A 17,656-nucleotide genomic window follows, 5' to 3' on the forward strand; every position below is an offset into this window, starting at 1 on the left:
CTACCTCTCTCTTTTTTTCTCTCTGTGAAACTCTCTGGGAAATGCATCAAAGACTGAAGTGGCCGGATTTCAAGTGACAAACAGCACTCCACCCAGAATCCACCCCCTCCCGCCGCACCGCCGCCTCCTCCGCATCCCCTGTCACGAAGCCTATTGTGTGGGGCCCAGGGAGTTCAAGTTGAAGGGCCCTGGGCTCTGCGCCTCTGACTGCTCAGCGCTACCTCCCCATTGGCTCCGAGCAGCTTGCGCTCAGCAAGGGCTGAGCCACAGGGGGAGGCTCTCGTCCATAAAAGGGGGGTGAGGCACCCGAACTGCCATTCGAAGGGGCTTTGGTGGCGCTCACAGCCGCCTCGTTGGCACCTCCTTCCCAGCCGGAGTCAGGGTGGCCCTTGAGTCTTGACCGACCACCTGCTGCCACCTGCCACCACCCTCTGACCTGCTCGGGCAGAAGCTGCCCAGGACAAAGCAGAGGGAGCGCAGGTAAGAGCCAGAGGGGTGCTGGGGTCTCGTTTGGTTTGGTTTTGCTGGTCCTCTGACCCTGGAGGTGGTGGGAAGCTCCCGCTGGGGGATTTGGGGTTTGGGTCTAATTACCTGGAAGACATAGTTAGTTAGGAGGCTAGTTTACAAAAGACAGACCAGGGGGAGACCGACTGCTCTTCGGAATTTCTCTCTCCCCACAGCCCCGGCTGAAACAGGTGGGTTTCTCTCTCCCAGGAGGACCACCCTCCGTTTTAGCTCCAGGGTCTTCTTGGTCCTACAATCCACCCCCCAGCAGTTCCCATGGGAGAGTGGGACCGACCCCTGGGTAAAGAAGGGAGAGTTTTAGCTCATCAGAGTGGTTTCAAAGGTCAGGGATTCTCACTACACTTCACGAACAAGGGCTTGGGGACATTAATGAGGTCCCGGGCTCTGGCATTTACGGCGAATCATGTACATCAGCGTACAACCGAGTTCAGCCTCTTCATCCTTTTGGGATCGCGTTTAATTGCAGACAGAGTCCTGGCTTGAGTGGCTCTCTTTGATGTAATTCCACGCAGAAATGAAGTGCGGGGCTGCCTTGTTGGGAGGGAGTGGGCAAGAGAGTGACACCGGCCAGCAGAAGCAGCCTCGGAGGGCTTTGCTTGTCCATTTTACTTAGAAAGGACTTGTTGCTTTCATGTAAATTGCAGTCTAGTCAGGCGGGAAAGCAGCCCTTTGCTCCCTGGTAAAGATATCCACGCTCAAGGGAAGCGTTACAGAGCCTCAAAGTTTGACTGTAGGAAAACAGCTACTGAGTTTGGGGGGAGGAGGCGGGAGGGGGACGGCAGGAGCCTGCCCAGGACTCTGAGGCTGAAGAGTGAATTCTGAGACCTGCTACTTTTTCCGGGGCATCTTTTATGTGGAATCTTTCCAAGCATCCCTTGGTGATGCCTCTAAGCTTGGAGGGGGAACAGGCTCTTCCCATTACTGGATCTGATTTCAATTCCCCTCCCACAGATCGAAGCCTTCCTTACCACCTTTCTTAGGAGGGCTGGCAGAACAGACAAGGCTTGTCTTTCTCATTTGACAGGCTTTCTAGCCAAGATCCAGTGTCTTTTCAGAATGTAAATCCTTTTATCTGCATTTCCTCCCTCCTGCTCCCCCCTCCCCCCCCCATTGAACCTGCCACCCCAGCCCCACCTCTTCTTGCCTTTTGTTCTATTTTCGCAGGTCATTTATCTCCGGGCTTTGAGATCTGCCAGGGGAGCTGTTGCAGCAGCCCCAGCAGGTGAGTTACACTGCCTGGGGGAGGTCTGCATTAGTTGAAGGGATCTCAAGCCCACCGCTTTGCCCCAGGTGAGCTAGAGGTGTGGGGGGTGGCAGGTAAGTCCTGTGATCTGCCAGCGGGCGGCTGGGAGCGGGTGTCCCAGTGGTTCCTGAGGAACCCAGCACATTTCAGAGGAGCAGGCAAACAGACCAGCCCCGGGGCTGTTTGAGAAATTTGCAATCTCCTTAAAACACAGGGAAAGGGATCCGGGTCTTGAGGTAACTCCATGTAGCATCTAAATGCCTGTCTCACAACACCCGAGACAGTGCTGGTCCAAATCCCTCCACTCATTTGCTGTGTGATTTGGGGATAGTAGCTGTCCCTTTCTGAGCATGAATTCTTCACCCACACAGTAAGGATAAGAATAGCACTCACCTCCTGGGGCTATGGGGAGACCCCTATGGGATATTGTAATGCTGTGCCTGGCATGTACTAGGTGCTCAATAAATGCTAGTAGGACTGCTCAGGTTTTCCCTGTTCCAAGTGGCAGAGTTGGACCCCTCCCCCTCCCTCCCCCCCAGTCTGCTCTAATCCTTGATCACCTCACTCATTATGTTGTTTGTCATATCCTCAAAGTAGCATCTAAAGTCTATTTTTTCTGTTTGTGGGGCAGCGGGCACTGCTCGCTCCTCCCCACCCCCCCTTCTCTCCACACAACAGAAGACTTTATTTCTTCATTGGATCGATCTTCCCTGACTCCCCGGCCCACTGCCAACCTCCTCGGGCCATTCTCACACAATTGTTGTATTTATTAGATGCCTTCCATCAGTCTGAGCGGGATCAATAGCTGGTGGTTTGATTTCAATGCGTGTCTGAGCAAGTGTGTCCAGCTAGCTGATTTCTCTCATCATTTTCGCTCATCTCAGCCCATAAATGATGGGCAATCTCACTGGGTTTGACAAAGGTCTAAAACGATTTCACAAAGACAGAGCTGGCCATCGTGGTGGCAGTAAACCTCAGGGGAGACACCAGGTTAGCCAGGATCAGCCCGGGGGTGGTGTCCCTGAGTCCTTTAAGGTGGACCTCATTAACGCCTCCCACCCTGGGTCCAGATGATGCTCTTGGCAGAAGGAGGGTAAATGGCCCAGGTCCACGAGACATATCTCTTGGCTTGGGGGCTTCTCTCTGAGCCCATCCAGCCCTCCTGCTGGCCAGAGCGGTTGGCTGCAGGCTTATTCGCCAGGGGGCAATTTGTCCGCCATCACTTGGCTCCTTGACCTATTCCTGGACAGTTCAGTTTAACCCGACAAGGGTTTATGGAACAGTTATTATGCGGTTGGGTCTTCAGTGCACTGGCAGGAGGAGAAAACTGATATTTGTGATTCACATAGTAGGTCAACCTCCTGAATCAAAGTCCCTTCCTTTCCTTCCCTTTCTCTCTCATTTTGTTCCCTTCCCTCCTCTTTTTGCCCTCCCCCGCCCCCCCACCCGCCTTCCTTTTCCTATTCCTTCTTCATCTCATTCCCATTCACTGTTTCTCATCTTTATTCCCTTTTCCCAGGTTGTTTATCACCTCACATTTTGATTTTCTTTATTATTGCTGAGATGTCCGCATTCCCCCCCTTTGCCCCTCCCCTCCCAGCCCCTGCCCCACCCAGGCCCTCACCACACTATTGTCTGTGTCCATGGGCTACGCATATATGCATATAAGTTATTTGGTTAATCTCTTCCGGCTCCTCACCCGCCCGCCCCTCTGAGATCTGTCGGTCTGTCCCATCTCACTCTGATTTTCTAGGCGTCATTTCTCTCTGTGTGTGCGGGCTGCATCTCTGCTGCTCTTTTTTGTCTCTCTCCCTCTCTGTGGGTGTCTCTTCGCTGCCATCTCTCTCTGGTCCACCCTCCTGTTCCTTCCTTTCTCCCCATTCCCTTAATTGCATCACATAACAAAGGGTGGGCATTCCATGGGAGTCCTGCTTCTGGAATACGTTCTTTGAAAAGTGCAGTTAACAATCCCGAGGTGACCATCATCGGCAAGGCTCTTTCACTCTTGTTTCTAGACAACAAGTGGCCTGAGAGATTGGCCAGCCTTTGGTGTGGGCCCTCGTCCTATGTTCTGTGTTTTAATTCTTGCAGAACTAAATAATGGCTTACTTCCCATTCAGATCTGAGCTCCCCACCTCCCTAAAATGATCATCCGTTCTTTGTTAATGGCGCTGCAGGCCTAACAAAAGCGCTGTGCTCTAGTTTTGGGGTGTCCCTTTGCCAGCCCACTAGAGACTCACAAAGATGAACTTTATGTATTTTCTTTTCTTTTTTAAGAGAAAAGATTGATTTTTTTAGAAAGAGTGAAAAGGAGGGTGGGGGGAAGAGAGAGAGAGAGAATTGGTTGTCTCCTGTGTATGCCTGGGATCGAACCTGTAACCCAAGTATATGCCCTTGACTGGGAATCAAACCCATGACCCTTCAGAGCACAGGCCAACGCTCTAACCACTGAGCATGCCAGCCTGGGTGAACTTTATATATTTTTGAGTGAAATAAAACTCCTGAAATAGTCTCACCTTCAAGAATATGATAGTTTGGTGGGGGGATTTGATGGGCATTCAATGCGTACCGGCACCTCAGGGATGGGTGTGGGGAGTGGAGTCACAGACTGACTGTAAGCCAGTTTCTGCTCTGCCTTGCCTGTTGGCCTTGACTCAGCCATTTCACTTTTCTGAGTCTCTGTTTCCCCATCTAGGAAATGGGACTCACAGTGCCCAGGCTACTGGATTCTCTTGAGGGTTAAAATGCAATAATTGAAATAAAACAAACAGCAATGAGCTTGGCCCCATAGCTGTGTCTTAAACAGTGAAGGTCAACTCTGCCCTGCCCGTGGTGCTCGGGACCTTGGAGGCACTTTGTCACTTGGTTCTCACTCTTCCCCCTGGAACCTGAGACTCATCATAGCCCCTGCCATGCGGGCTCCATGGGCGGCCGGCGGCACAGGGCGGGGCGCAGAGCAGGGCGCAGAGCGCGCAGGCTGTGGCGATGTGTGCGGCTGAGGGTCACTGAGAGGACGCCATCCCCTCCCTTCGAGTCACGCCCGGTGTGGGAGGCCCCAGCTCCGGCTCCATTTCCCTCCTGATTCGTGATGTGACCTTAAACAAGTGATTTCATTTCTACCTTTTCCCATTTCCTCTTCTATCAAATAGGGATAATCATATGCGATAAAGTGCTTGGGGAGATAATTGCGATGTTAAATCAAGCCATTATTATTCCACGCTGGCTTTTTAAACAAAAACGCTCGCTGTTCCTCCAAGCCTCTGAATACAATATAGAAGTACCATCAAGAAGAGATAACAGGGCACACAGTTTTCAAGGAACTCTGGGCCCTCGGTGTAAAGGGGCCTGCCCTGGTCAGAGAGGCTCAGTTGGTTGGAGGGTCGACCTGTGCCCTGCAGGATCCTGGTGTTTATTTCCCTTCAGAGCACATGCCCAGATTGGGGGTTCCATTCCCGGTCGGGCGCATGGCAGCCGATCGATGTTTCTCTCTCACATTGATGTTTCTCTCTAAAAAATCATTAAGCCCTGGCTGGTGTTGCTCAGTTGTTAGAGCACTGTCCCACGTACTGAAGGGTCTTGGGTTCGATTCCTGGTCAAGGGTAGATCCCTGGGTTGCAGGCTTGATCCCCAATCAGGCACGTGGAGGAGGCAACCAATCTTGTCTCTCTCACATCAATGTTTCTCTCTCTCTTTCCCAACCTCCCTTCCACTCTCTCTAAAAAAAGGGGGAGGGGGGGAATATCCTCAGGCGAGGATTAACAACAACCACAACAAAAATGAATTTAAAAACTCGCTGTTTCTAAAAAAAAAACATAAAAAGGGCCTACTATGTGCTGGCCCTATAAATGATCGTGTCTTAGTCGGTCCTTATGGAGACATGGCAGGAAGGTGGTACCCCATTTACAGATGAGAATACTGAGGTTTGGAGAGAGACTTGATTCCCCTCTGATCTTCCCAAGAAAATCAGCTTTAAAACTATTAGAACAATTAAAATTATAAAATGGTTATAAAATTAATGAAGGCAGGGATCAGCAAAGGGCCAGACAGTTCAGTATTTTTGGCATTTTGGTCTTTCGGTCCCTGTTTCAATATGCAACCGTGCTTTTGAGCATGGAGGCAGCCATGGACACTACGGCAACAAACAGAATGAGATATAGAAACGAGAGGATGTGAAAGAGATTTATTGTCAGGAATTGAATCATGTGGTAAGGAGGCTGGTGGGTCCAAAATGTCCTCCTCCCCCGGCCCATGCTTCCCTCGCTGGGCTGTCACAAAGCACCGTGAGGCAGTGGCTAAGGAAATGCTTCCAGAAGAAACCTGGAAGTGTGGAGGGTTTTTCTTGGGAGGCTATTAGGAGGCCCTCTGGCCTGCCAGGTCCGTGAAAGGGGCTCCTCCGTCACGGTGGGCCACGCAAGCCCTCCAGCAGGGTCTGTGTGCCTGCCGCCACCAAGGCGTTTGCTGTCTACCTCTCATACCAATGAACGGCCAAGTTCCTTTTCTCTTTAGCTCATCCCAAATCAGAAGCAACAAGCAGGCAGGGCTACCTCTGATGTATGACTTTCGAGCAAATCCCCATAGCTGGCAGAAGAGAAAATACTCCCCCGGGACCCATCTGACATTGCTCAGTAATTGGTTTATTCCACCAAAGGAAGGAAACAGAATATCTTAGGAAAATCTCAGGGCTGATGCATCTTTATTAGAGTCACCTTTTAACCCAGAGACATCCAGTCTGAAAGCCCAACACTCCCATTTCCAAGCCGAGTGAACTTCTCTCTCAGCCTCAGTCTTGTCCCCTGTATATTGGGTATAAAGACATTTCCCTCTGGGTTGTCTGAGGATTAGAATAATGTGTGTAAAGTGGTAACACACAGCCTGGCATCTCATAGGCTCGTGAGAAGTGGTGGCTGTTTTGGATTGATGTGACTATGAATAAGGAGCACTCAGCTCTGCCTGGCACCCAGTAGGTCTTCCATATCTGACAGTCAATTCACTCAACAACTTTTGTTTGTTTCTAGTGTCCCAGACTCTAAATTAGCACCCCTTTTTGCCTTCTTCTTTTCCCACCTCCTGTAGCCCAAGTAATATTGGAATGGAGCCTTCCTACTTTACTCTTTAAATCACCTACTATGTGCTAAACACTATACATGATCTTTTAAAAAAATTCCGACACCTATCCTCTGAAGTGTTATTAGCTGCCTTTTAGAGTAGAGAAAATAGAGGCACAGCAGAGTGGGGTAATTTCCCCAAGCTGGCAATGAGTGGTGGGTCCACATTACTGGCCACTTGGTGACCTTGCTTCTGGGTCAGGAAGGAACCAGAGGTCTCACCTCTCCTTTCTCATCAGCTGTGCCCCTACTACCCTCTGTGCTCCTCCAAGTTGTTAGAGCTGTGAGGCAATCCAGGGGCTGCAAACTCAATCGTCTACCAGGTACTCAACAGGGACAGACGTGAGGGGAGCCACAGGGTTGGGACAGTGGGGACCATGCTGAATGGGGCCTCTCTGTGACTGTTGCCAGATTAGAATGCAGACCTGATGTCTCCATGTCTCTGGGTGCAGAGAGCAAGGGGGAGGGAGAGAGAGATAGAAACATCAATGCTGAGAGAGAATCCCTGATTAGCTGCCTCCTGCATGCCCCACACTGGTGATCGAGCCTGCAATCTGGACATGTGCCCTGACCAAGAATCGAACCGTGACCTACTGATTCATAGATCGGTGCTCAACCACTGAGCCATGCCGGCTGGGCTAAACCTTTTGATTTTTAAAGACAAGTTGGAAATGGAGACTTTTAAAATGTAAAAATCTCCCAATTTTAAAATAATGGTATAAATGTTTTTAAAATCCCTGTGCACATCAGCACACCCTATGCCGTTTGCTGAGTTTGTCCTGCAGGTGGCCAGTGTGCACCTGTGGACACTGTGCTAGGCTGGGACGAGGAAACCAGAGGCCTCCGCCCCGCCGGACCCTACAGGACCCCTAATTTCTGCGTCTTTGTCCTTGAGAAAAGGGTACTTAGGTGCTAGAGCCAGCACAGGTGACTGTGCGGGTCCAGAGGAGGGGCCTAATCCAGACAGACTTCGGGCGGAGGCACCTGAGGCTAAGGTTTGATGAACAAGTAAGAGTTGGGTCAGAGGGCGATGGGAGTGGGTAGGAAAGGCCTTCCAGGCAGAGGGAACTGTGTGTGCAAAGGCTTGGAAGAAGGGGGGTGCTTGCTTTAGAACTGCAGGTGGTGTGGCCAGGCCCAGGTCCAACAGAACCTGCCCCCGGTATGGGTGCTGTGCATTTGCTGGGGTACCTTGGACAGATGGCATCATCTCTCTGTGCCTCATTTCCTCACCTGTAGAATGGGGAGAATATCTGTCCCGGCCTTATGGGTTGTTAGAAAGACCCCATACATTAAGATGCATATGGGACTCAGTGCGCCCGGATCAATGTCAGCCCTTCTCAGCAGGAAAGCCCTTAGAGCAGCGGTTCTCAACCTGTGGGTCGCGACCCCTTTGGGGGTCAAACGACCCTTTCACAGGGGTCGCCTGAGACCATCAGAAAACACATATATAATTACATATTGTTTTTGTGATTAATCACTATGCTTTAATTATGTTCAATTTGTAACAATGAAATTGGGGGTCACCACAACATGAGGAACTGTATTAACGGGTTGCGGCATTAGGAAGGTTGAGAACCACTGCCTTAGAGGCAACATGAGGCTGCTCTGGGGCCAGGAGGAGGCTGCTATGGACCCCTGGAGGGAGAAGCAGGAGGCTGGCAGGGGTGGAATTAAGGGGCTGGGTCAGTAACCGTGGTTACCAAGGTGCACTCTGGGAGCCAGACCACCTGGGTGCACATCCCAGCTTGGCCACCTACTAGCTTTTGACTCAGCAGGCGTCTTAACTCAGTTTCCTCCCCTGTAGAGCAGCAGGACAACGGTGCTCACAGCATGCGGTTGCTGTGAGTATAAACGAGTTCATCCTCAGAATTGCTCAGAGCTTCGGAAGTGCTCAACAACCATTAGACCAGCTAGAATGATTGCTGTTAAATATAAAGCTATCGGATGAAAGGAAAGGATGCTGACACTGTTTTTGCCCGGGACAAGGAGGTCTCAAATCAGGCCTCCTACTGCAGCAGCCTCGCTGTGTGGGGAGCCTCTGGTCAGGAGGGAGAGGGCAGTGTAGGCTTCCTTCCTCAGCTGGTTAATTCACTGCTCAGCTTGTAACAGCCCAGCCCAGCCCAGCCCTCGCTGGTATCAAAGAAAACATGAGCTGCCTGCTCTGTGTCTGCATATAAGAGGCACCACTCGCCCACCTGGAACCCAATCCTCTCAGCAGCTGGTAGAGTGTGAGAGAAACTCGAGGGCAGGCGAGGACGTGGGAGGGACACAGGTCACCTCCCTCCGTTCTCTTCTCTGAGCCTCCCTGCTCAGGGGAGCCTCTTGCCCAGCCAGAGAGGCAGACGGACCTGAGTCCTCACCTTTAGTTGCTCTGCAACCTCAGGGGTTTCCCCACGCCTCTCTGAGCTCCAGTTTCCTGATTTGTAAAGTGGGGATAGTGATGCCCACCTCACAGAGTTGGCGGGTGGATTGAGAACAACATACACGTCAAAGACCTGAGCATGGGGCCCTCTGGGCCTCATGGAGGGTTCAGCTGTTAATGAGTCGGCTGTTCTAGAAATTGTGATCATTAAGGGCACACGTGTGGTGAGTCAAACAGGATGACTTTGCATCCCAGCTTCCACTCACGGGTGGTGGTGGGGGGATGGGCAATGCATCGCACTGGAAGGGCCCCCTCACTGGGAGGGATAAATGAGACAATGCATTTAGGGGTGTAGCTCGAGGCCTGAAGCACAGTAAGGGCTTCCTAAATGGTGGCTGGGACCACTCTCAGGCTGGCTTTGATGGGGGAACCGACTGTGGGTTCTGAGGAGGGAGAGCTGCCCTGGGCTGCAGCGTGGGGCTCTGAGGCCTGCGGTGGGATCTTCCGAATCCCTAAAGACCTGAGCAAACAGGGCAGTTTGCAGGATTGGGGCCCTTGGAAGAGGGAAGGAGGACAGCCATCCCTGACAGTGGCTTTAGAAGAGTCGGGCTACCAGGACCAGGCAGGGAGGGGCATGGCGCCCTGCCCCGCCCGGGTGGGTATCTTGAGAGAACTCCCCATTGCTAGTTGGGAGAATTGCCTTGTGCCCCCATTTGAATAGCTTTGGGTCTTGATATTTGGTTTATGAAAGAAACAACTTTTAACAGACTATTGTGAGGCATTCATTCATCTGCTTAGTGTTTATTGAGGGCCTACTATGTGTTAGTCAGACTTGTCGGTGCTGATACAGCAGGGACTATGACCAATAACATCTATGCTCTAAAGGAGCTAATATTTCAGTGGGGGAATAATAATAGGACAGCATGAGGTGGTGATGTCAACACAGCAGGGTGATGTGAGAGAGGCCCAGGAAATGGGACATTTAATTCACTTGGTTACAAGAAGGAGCGACCCATGGGAAAATCAGGTCAGAGTACTGCAGCCAGGGGAACAGGAAGTGCCAAGGCCCTGAGGTAGGCGCCAGCATGGCATGTTCGAGGAGCACAGAGAGAGTATTACAGAGACACAGACAAGACACGCTCCTGCCTTCATGGAGCCAAAGCCTGAAGCCTCACACAGCTAATTACCACATAGTGGAATGTTTTCATGGAGGAGGCACAAGTTACTGGGATAATGGGAAGGAGGAGCTTCCCACAGAGCCTAGGGAATCAAGGAGGGCTGCCTGGATGAGGTGATATCTAATCGAGGACCCACAGAACAGGTACCAGAAGAAGAGAGGAAGGATTTCCAGGCAGAAGGAACAGAATGTGCAAAGGCCCAGAGGTGGGGCAGGGCCTGATACAGCCATATGGTAATTAAGTAGCTGGATGTGGTTGGAACCCAGAGCAGAAGCGTTGGGGTGTGGGAGTGGGATTGAGGCTGTCCCTGACATTAGGAGAAGGCCACACGTGGCCCACCCCAGCGGGTCTGATCACAGAATGGATATAGCTGAGCAGGGTGAGCAGGAGGGATCAGAGAAGGAACCAGAGGCAGGGAGGCCAGCGTGGAGGTGAAGGTGAAGGTGGCCAGGGTGAGTAGAAGTGCTGGGGTGGAGAAGGCAAATTCCAGAGACCTTACCCAGCAGGGACCTGGCCTGGGGACAGCCTGAGCAGCGGGGGACAGACAGGTGAGGGAAGCCTCAGGGAACTCAGAAAAGCAGATGGCCCAGTGTCTTCTGTCTTGGTACGTAATCAAAGTGGGGTTTGAAGGATGACTAACTCCGGTCAAGTCCTGGCTTATGCACTGCCCAGCTGTGTGGGCAATCACACCCCCCCCCCCCCCCCCCCCCCCGCTCTCTGAGCCTCAACGTCCCCGCCTGTCCAATGGCACAGCCTGACTACCTTCAGAGCGGTTGTGCCGATTAAGTGTGAGCTGTGTAGGAAAGCTCCTAGCACATAGCAAAGGCACTCAATGCATGTTTATTACCTTCCTGCACCCTGGACCCTTGGCCTTGGGCCCCACTGTGCCTCTCTGGGCCTCTGTGTTGTCATCTGTAGAGGGGGAATGAGAATGCTTGCCTTGTAGCCTGCCAGCAGGAACTGGTGAGTTCACTGCAGGCTCAGGATACAACCCACAGGATAGGCGACCACAGATCTCATTGTCTGCTCTTTCTCCCCTCCCAGCAGGAAGAACCAAGACAGAATGGAGTGGCAGGGGCTGGTGCTGGCGGCTTGCCTCCTCATGCTCCCCTCAGCCTCCGCGGACTGCCTGTCCCACTGCTCCTTGTGTGCTGTGAAGACCCAGGATGGACCCAAACCCATCAACCCCCTGGTAGGTTTCAGGCAAGGCTCCTGGATGCCAGGCAGTGGAAGGGCCCAGCTGTGGATTGAGCCCAGAGAGGGAAGAAGGCAGGCCTGGGCAGCGGTGTGCCTGTCCTGTAGACTCGTCCCATCTGTGCAGGGCATGCCCTGCTCTGTGGTCAGCCTGGGAGCCTGGGACTGCTGCTTTCTAGCTCCCATTCTCTTTCCAGACCTCAACAGGATGGCTGACTCAGGGCTGAGGCTGAGGCTGAGGCTGACTCAGGTTTCTAGGGAGCCTGGTGCCTGGCAACAAGCAGTGTCGTTCATGAGGTGTGCTGACTTTGGGAGTCAGCATCCTTAGAGTAACTTTTCAGGGCTTCTTACCACCAGGCTGATGGGCACCTCCAATTCTAGTCGCTCCCGTGGAGGGAGCTCTTTCCACTGCCCCTAAATACCAGGATCTGGTTAATGGGATCCAAGTCTTGACCCCTCTCTTGGGTCTTAGCATCCCTTGACCCAACCTCACTGGCTTTGCTTTGAGTCGAGCTTCCTCACCTTCCTTTCCTGTGACGGAAGTCTGGAGTAGAGGTACCAAGGGTGTGGTGGACAAAATGCAGGTTTGGTTCTGCTACTTTCTAGTTCCATGACCTTTAAATTTTAAATTTAAATTTTTAAATTTACAATTCTAGCCTCTCTTCATTGAAATGAGCACAGATCCCAGCAGGGAACAGCGGTTAAGCATGAGGACTTGTGACATTAGACTGACTGGGCCCCAGTTCCAGAGTTGTCCAGTACTGTCATCATCATGTTTGAATTCTCCCAGCACTCCTATGAAGTAGATACTGTTGTCCCCCAGATTTGATGAACCCTCAAGCGTCCCCTCGTGTGTTCTTTCCACCGTTCTGCGTGGCTTTTGTCCTGCTCTATAAAGTGTCTGCAGCTCCTACACACCTAGGAGAGGCTGGGAGAACCCACTACTCTCCCTGCAGTCAGAAGTGGAAGAGACAGGTGAGCTCAGCAGAGCACTGTGGGAAGATCTTGCTTCTAGTGTTGGCACTGCCACCGGTAGCCGTGTGCCCTGGGGAAGGCTGTTTCATTTGTCCACATCTGTCTCCTCATCTTCTATGTAGGCACAGCGTCACCCGCCTTTATGCACCGCTGGACGCATTTACGTGGACAGCCTGGGCTTAGTGATCACAGCTCATGTTGATTTTCTCAGACATGGGGCCGAGGACAGTTCGGTGGGGGTGACATTACCACTGTGGTCTTTTGGGGTCTTTTGCAGACTTGCTCCCTGGAATGCCAGGCTGTCCTGCTGCCCACTGAGGAGTGGGAGAGGTGCCAGGGCCTCCTGTCCTTTTTCACCGCCTTCCCCCTGGGGCTCAACAGTAAGGAAGACTCGGAGAGCAAGGCAGCTGTGGAGGAGGCATATGGTGAGCTGGCCAAGCGCGGGGCACCCTTCCTGAAGGAGCTGGAGAAAAGCAGATTCGCGGCCAGCGCTCCGGCAGAGGAGGACGCTCTGAGCAGGGGCCTGGCCGCCAGGCTCGGGGGTCTCTCCGGCAGGTGGGAGGAGGGATCAGAGCCGGAGCTGGTGGGGGACGCTCAGCTGAATGATGGCGCCGTGGAAGCTGGAGCCCTGGATTCCGACGAGGAGGACCCCAAGGAGCAGGTCAAACGCTATGGGGGCTTCTTGCGCAAATACCCCAAGAGGAGCTCCGAGGTGGCTGGGGAGGGGGATAGTGAGGGCCACGAGGACCTGTACAAACGCTACGGGGGCTTCTTGCGGCGCATCCGTCCCAAGCTCAAGTGGGACAACCAGAAGCGCTATGGTGGGTTTCTCCGGCGCCAGTTCAAGGTGGTAACTCGGTCCGAGGAGGCCCCCGAGGCCTACTCCAGGGAGCTCTTTGATGCTTAAACACCGCCCCATCGTGGAGGTGAGTCAGGAGCTTCCCCCAGAGGAGTGCACTCATCTTCCTCCCTCCGTGCCCCATCCCCACGCTCCGTTCAGCATTGTCCACAAAGCATCCTACCCAGCCTGCCTCTCTTCTGCCTGGAGCGCAGTGTTTGTCTGGGTCAGCGAGGGGGAAGGAGGGCGGCTCCCCTCTTCAGGAGGCTTGTGCTTGGCTCAACCCCAGACTTCTAAAACCACCACTGTTCATGTCAGTCCCTCCACCCCACTCACAGGACTCCCCAGGTCCAGAAACCCAGGCTGACGGCTTCATGCCTCTAGATCTGTTGTTTCCAAGCTTTGCTGGTCATATGCCCCTCTCAGAAGAAACATGAGCACACCTCCCATGCAGATATTCTCATTTATCATAAAGCACAGCAAAGATAGAAATGTAAAGCAAGAGAAATAAACAGATAGATATCCTCATGTTTTATTCCCAAACCTCAAAGGACCTCCTGTGCACCCCACTTTGAAGACTATGCTTTAGGCAAAATGCTTAGACACTGCCTTTTATTGGAGCAGGAGTTTCTACACCAGAGGGTTCAGTTTCTAGAGGGCTGAATGTTCAGCCGGTGTGGTGGTACTCTGAGTTCTCGTTGTTTAGAAACGCACAGCTGGAAGAACCGAGTTCCCGGACTTCAGTCCATGTTGGTATCCTGGACAGCGCCCAACTTCTCCCTGGAGAAGGGAGGGACAGCCCCTTCCCGAGATGGTTGTGGAGAGTAGTTCTCCCTCTGAATGCTGAAATGATCCAGGAGGGAGCGAGGCAAACCAATTTGTTCTGTGCAACCAACTCAAAATGTGGACCAGCTCCCTCAGCCCTCATTAAACTAATTAAACTGATGGGTATCACACTCCCACCCCAGGATGAACTGAAGCTGAGTCGAGTTGATGAGGTTAAGCACAACCATGTTCTTGAGCAGCTGAATCTGCCGCCAAGCGTCCAGGCCATCTGGCCAAACATATGCAGTGGGCTCTGAGCGGGGGGATCCAGGAGCAACAGTGAGAAAGAGAAAGGCCCTCCTCAACCCCCAGGTTGGTGCTTTCCTCTTCGTGTCAAAGGAAACCAGAAAGAGGAAGGAAATGATTAAGTGCTTAATGCCAAATGAGTCCCCTTGATTCACACATCCCAGAATCGGAGGCAGAGATCTCCCGATGCCTTGATTTCAACCAGAGTTTTCTCTCTGTCTCTCCTGCTCACTTATCCCCAGGCACTGTGGTTTGGTTTGTGGGTTCAGGGGGCTGGACTGGATAGGAGAGGGAATGGACTTGAGTCCGGTTAATTTGTATGAGACCCTACTGAGCACACCTCTTCATGCACAACTCCCAGCTCTCTCATGATGTTCTGACATGTACTGATTGTTTTAGGGTTATTTTGTGTGCTTTTAAAAATCCCATTTATGCAATTTACTTGGAATTTGCTTAATCCTTAGTGGGCCTGTGTTATTTCCCACTCCCTAAGTACAAAAATAAATAAAATTGCTGATGACTTGGGGGCTGTGTGTATGTATGCCTCAAGTCCCTAGAGAGTGAAAATACCATTTGCAGAAAAGAGAGCTGGGAAATGAAAAATACACAAGCACACTCACACACACACACACAGACACACACATTTTTATGTTAGAAACTAAATGTAAGGGAATAGAAAGAGCACAAATGTTAGAGTGCCATAGCCCTAAGTTTGAGATCTGTGTGGCCTTGGGTAAGTCAGTTGGCCTCTCTGCACCTTCATTGGCTCTGATGGGGTCATATTTCCAATTCTGCCAATCACTGTGGCTAGATTTAACACGATGCTAGGATCTGTCAGTACTGAACTACATGGATAATTAGAACCAGGGATGGATTCAATCCAACTCAAAGTAGCTGGCCTAGGAGTAGGAAAGGGGTGGTTCTCAAGAGGAGGACGGAAGCATGGTTCCCAGCAGGAGAACGAGTGAATGCCAGACCATCCCACAGTAGCTGGTCACCTGCCTAGTGAGTGAAGGTGGCTGGTGCAGGGCAGGGCAAGCTGGAGAGTGTATACATGGGCATATGGGCCCAGAGTAGCCAGCTCTGATTGCTGAGAGACTGCAGAAATCTGGCTTTGCTTTTTTCCCCCAATGTAGGCAAGTAATTTTGTTTTTTTGTTTTTAAGTATTGAGCAGGACAAACAACATGTTTGGGATGAGACACATCACTCTCTCACTACCCTTTTGTGACCTCTTTTTTAAATTCGAAACACTCCTTTTGTTTTTTATTTTTAATTTCCCCATATGGAATGGATTCCAGAATGCCACTGTTCTAGAATTCCTTTTCTGGATGCATTTCTCTTGGTCAAGGAGGCATGCCCATACAAGGTGGACAGAGCATGGCTCGGGGTCACAGAGACCTGGGCTCAGGTCCCCCTTCCATGGGGACTGGGCAAGCCACTGCACTCACTGAGCCTCGGTTTCTAACCTGTCCAATGGGGAGAAAACACTGAGTTCTCAGACAGCGGTGGGGACTCCGTGATACCAGGTCTATGACCCACTGACATTCAAGGGGTGTATGACACAAGTTGCTGCCCCCTCCAGATGTCACCTGCATGAGGTTGAACGAACAAAATTCTCCAGGTGATAAGAAAAGGATGAAATTAAATGTTTTTTATTGACTATAACTTACGTGCTATCAAGTACACTTAATCATAAGTGTGTGGCTCAATGGATTCTTATATATGTTTACGCCCCTGTGACCACTACCCAGTCACAATATAGAACATTTGCAGCACCCCAGAGGGGAGATTATTTTTTTTATGAGCTGTTTGTGGAGATGGAGAGCAAGCCCAAGGAAAAATTGGAATAAAAACATCACCGGCCTTGCAGGGTACCGGTTCTTTGTCCGCGTCTCCAAGGCCACGGTGCAGCGATCATACGGCAGTCTTTGGTTAAGGGACGCCAACGTCCCGGCAACCTTAAAAAAGCGTGTTCCTTCTAAGCACTCCGTTTCCATGACAACGCCATACGCCACTGCCAGAGAGGAAAGTCTTGTCATAATGATCATGACACTCATAATGATTCCCTCAGATTCGCATCACCCCTCTCCCACCCCCAACTCCGAGCCCTTCACACAAACCAGCCCAGCGATGGGGCTTGTCCGTTAATTAAAGGCCCCACAGCGAAGACAGTGAAAATCCCCACAACAGTGTCAGGAACAATGGGGCCCTAATAGATGTCATTTCAGCATTCTTGATTCATGTCTCCTCTCATTGTAGCTGTGGAGATTCATCACAAAGGTTTGTAATTACTCTTCTAATATGCAAATGCACCCATGAGTTGTACTCCCACCCTGTTTGGCTTGTCTCTGTCTAACTCAGTCCAAGCCCCATTATTCTTGTCCCCAGGGCTCCCCTCATCCTTAATCTCCTTTGACGTGAAGCTTGCCATCTGAAAATGCCCACCTGGCTCACTCATAAACCACCACCACCACCCCCCGCCCCCATCACACCAGCTTGGCTCCTAAGGGACCTGCCCTGGTGCTGGGAGTGCTTTCCCATCACAGGGCCGATCCCTGTGACGTTCAGACTTGGAGAAGGAGCACTAGACAGAGAGTCCAGGGACCTGGGGACCTGAGTGTGGTCCTGTCTCTGCCTTGGGAGGTGGCCGTTGAGTCCTTCAGGACACGGTTTTCTGTAAAATGGTGCAGATAATATCCTTTCTGAGCCGGCGCATGGTACCTGCTCAGCATCAGGTACTGAGTCAATACGTGAAGAAGCAGGCGACCCTCAGTTTCCTCGTCTGGAAATGGGCTGATGAATTCCACCCTGGCGGGTAGCGGGGGTCACGTGAGATGACACAGAACCCAAAGCTGTTGCATAATCAGTGCTCATGCCCTCCGCCCACATTCATCCAAGCGCTTTTTAAAATAACATTTCATTTTTTTATGTAACGAGGCTGTGTTTAATGAACACCAAAACGCAGGTGAGGGCAGTAGGGGCTCAGAGGAAGGGCCGTGGTGATGTGGGTGGTGGGTCAGCGGTGACACCACCTCCCAGCAACTTTCCCCTCACAGCATTTTCAACAGTCCTGGGGGGGACAGCAAGGCAGGGGGGCAGCAGAGCCGGTGGCTGGCCCCATTCTACAGCCGGGGAAACTGAGTTCTGAACAGGCTCACTGTTTG

The 17,656-nt window shown here is 51.8% G+C and overlaps 1 protein-coding gene across 2 annotated transcripts; it reads left to right on the plus strand.

The window, feature by feature from the left end:
- The first annotated feature begins 333 nt into the window (after positions 1 to 333).
- PDYN (prodynorphin) lies at positions 334 to 15,818 on the plus strand. 2 transcript variants are annotated; one of them, XM_070421458.1, is made up of 4 exons: positions 334 to 480; positions 1,690 to 1,747; positions 11,458 to 11,605; positions 12,860 to 15,818. In XM_070421458.1, exons 3-4 carry the CDS (start codon positions 11,477 to 11,479, stop codon positions 13,487 to 13,489), a joined length of 759 nt encoding a protein of 252 aa, XP_070277559.1. In that variant the 5' UTR covers positions 334 to 480; positions 1,690 to 1,747; positions 11,458 to 11,476; the 3' UTR covers positions 13,490 to 15,818. The 2 variants fall into 2 exon arrangements, with proteins under 2 accessions (XP_070277559.1, XP_070277560.1); XM_070421459.1 differs by having other exon boundaries at positions 11,461 to 11,605.
- Positions 15,819 to 17,656: the final 1,838 nt, after the last annotated feature.

Source organism: Myotis yumanensis, unplaced genomic scaffold (genome assembly GCF_028538775.1).
Source record: "Myotis yumanensis isolate MYYU_CA2020_CCGP unplaced genomic scaffold, mMyoYum1.0.hap1 SCAF_7, whole genome shotgun sequence".
Classification (NCBI taxonomy): domain Eukaryota; kingdom Metazoa; phylum Chordata; class Mammalia; order Chiroptera; family Vespertilionidae; genus Myotis; species Myotis yumanensis.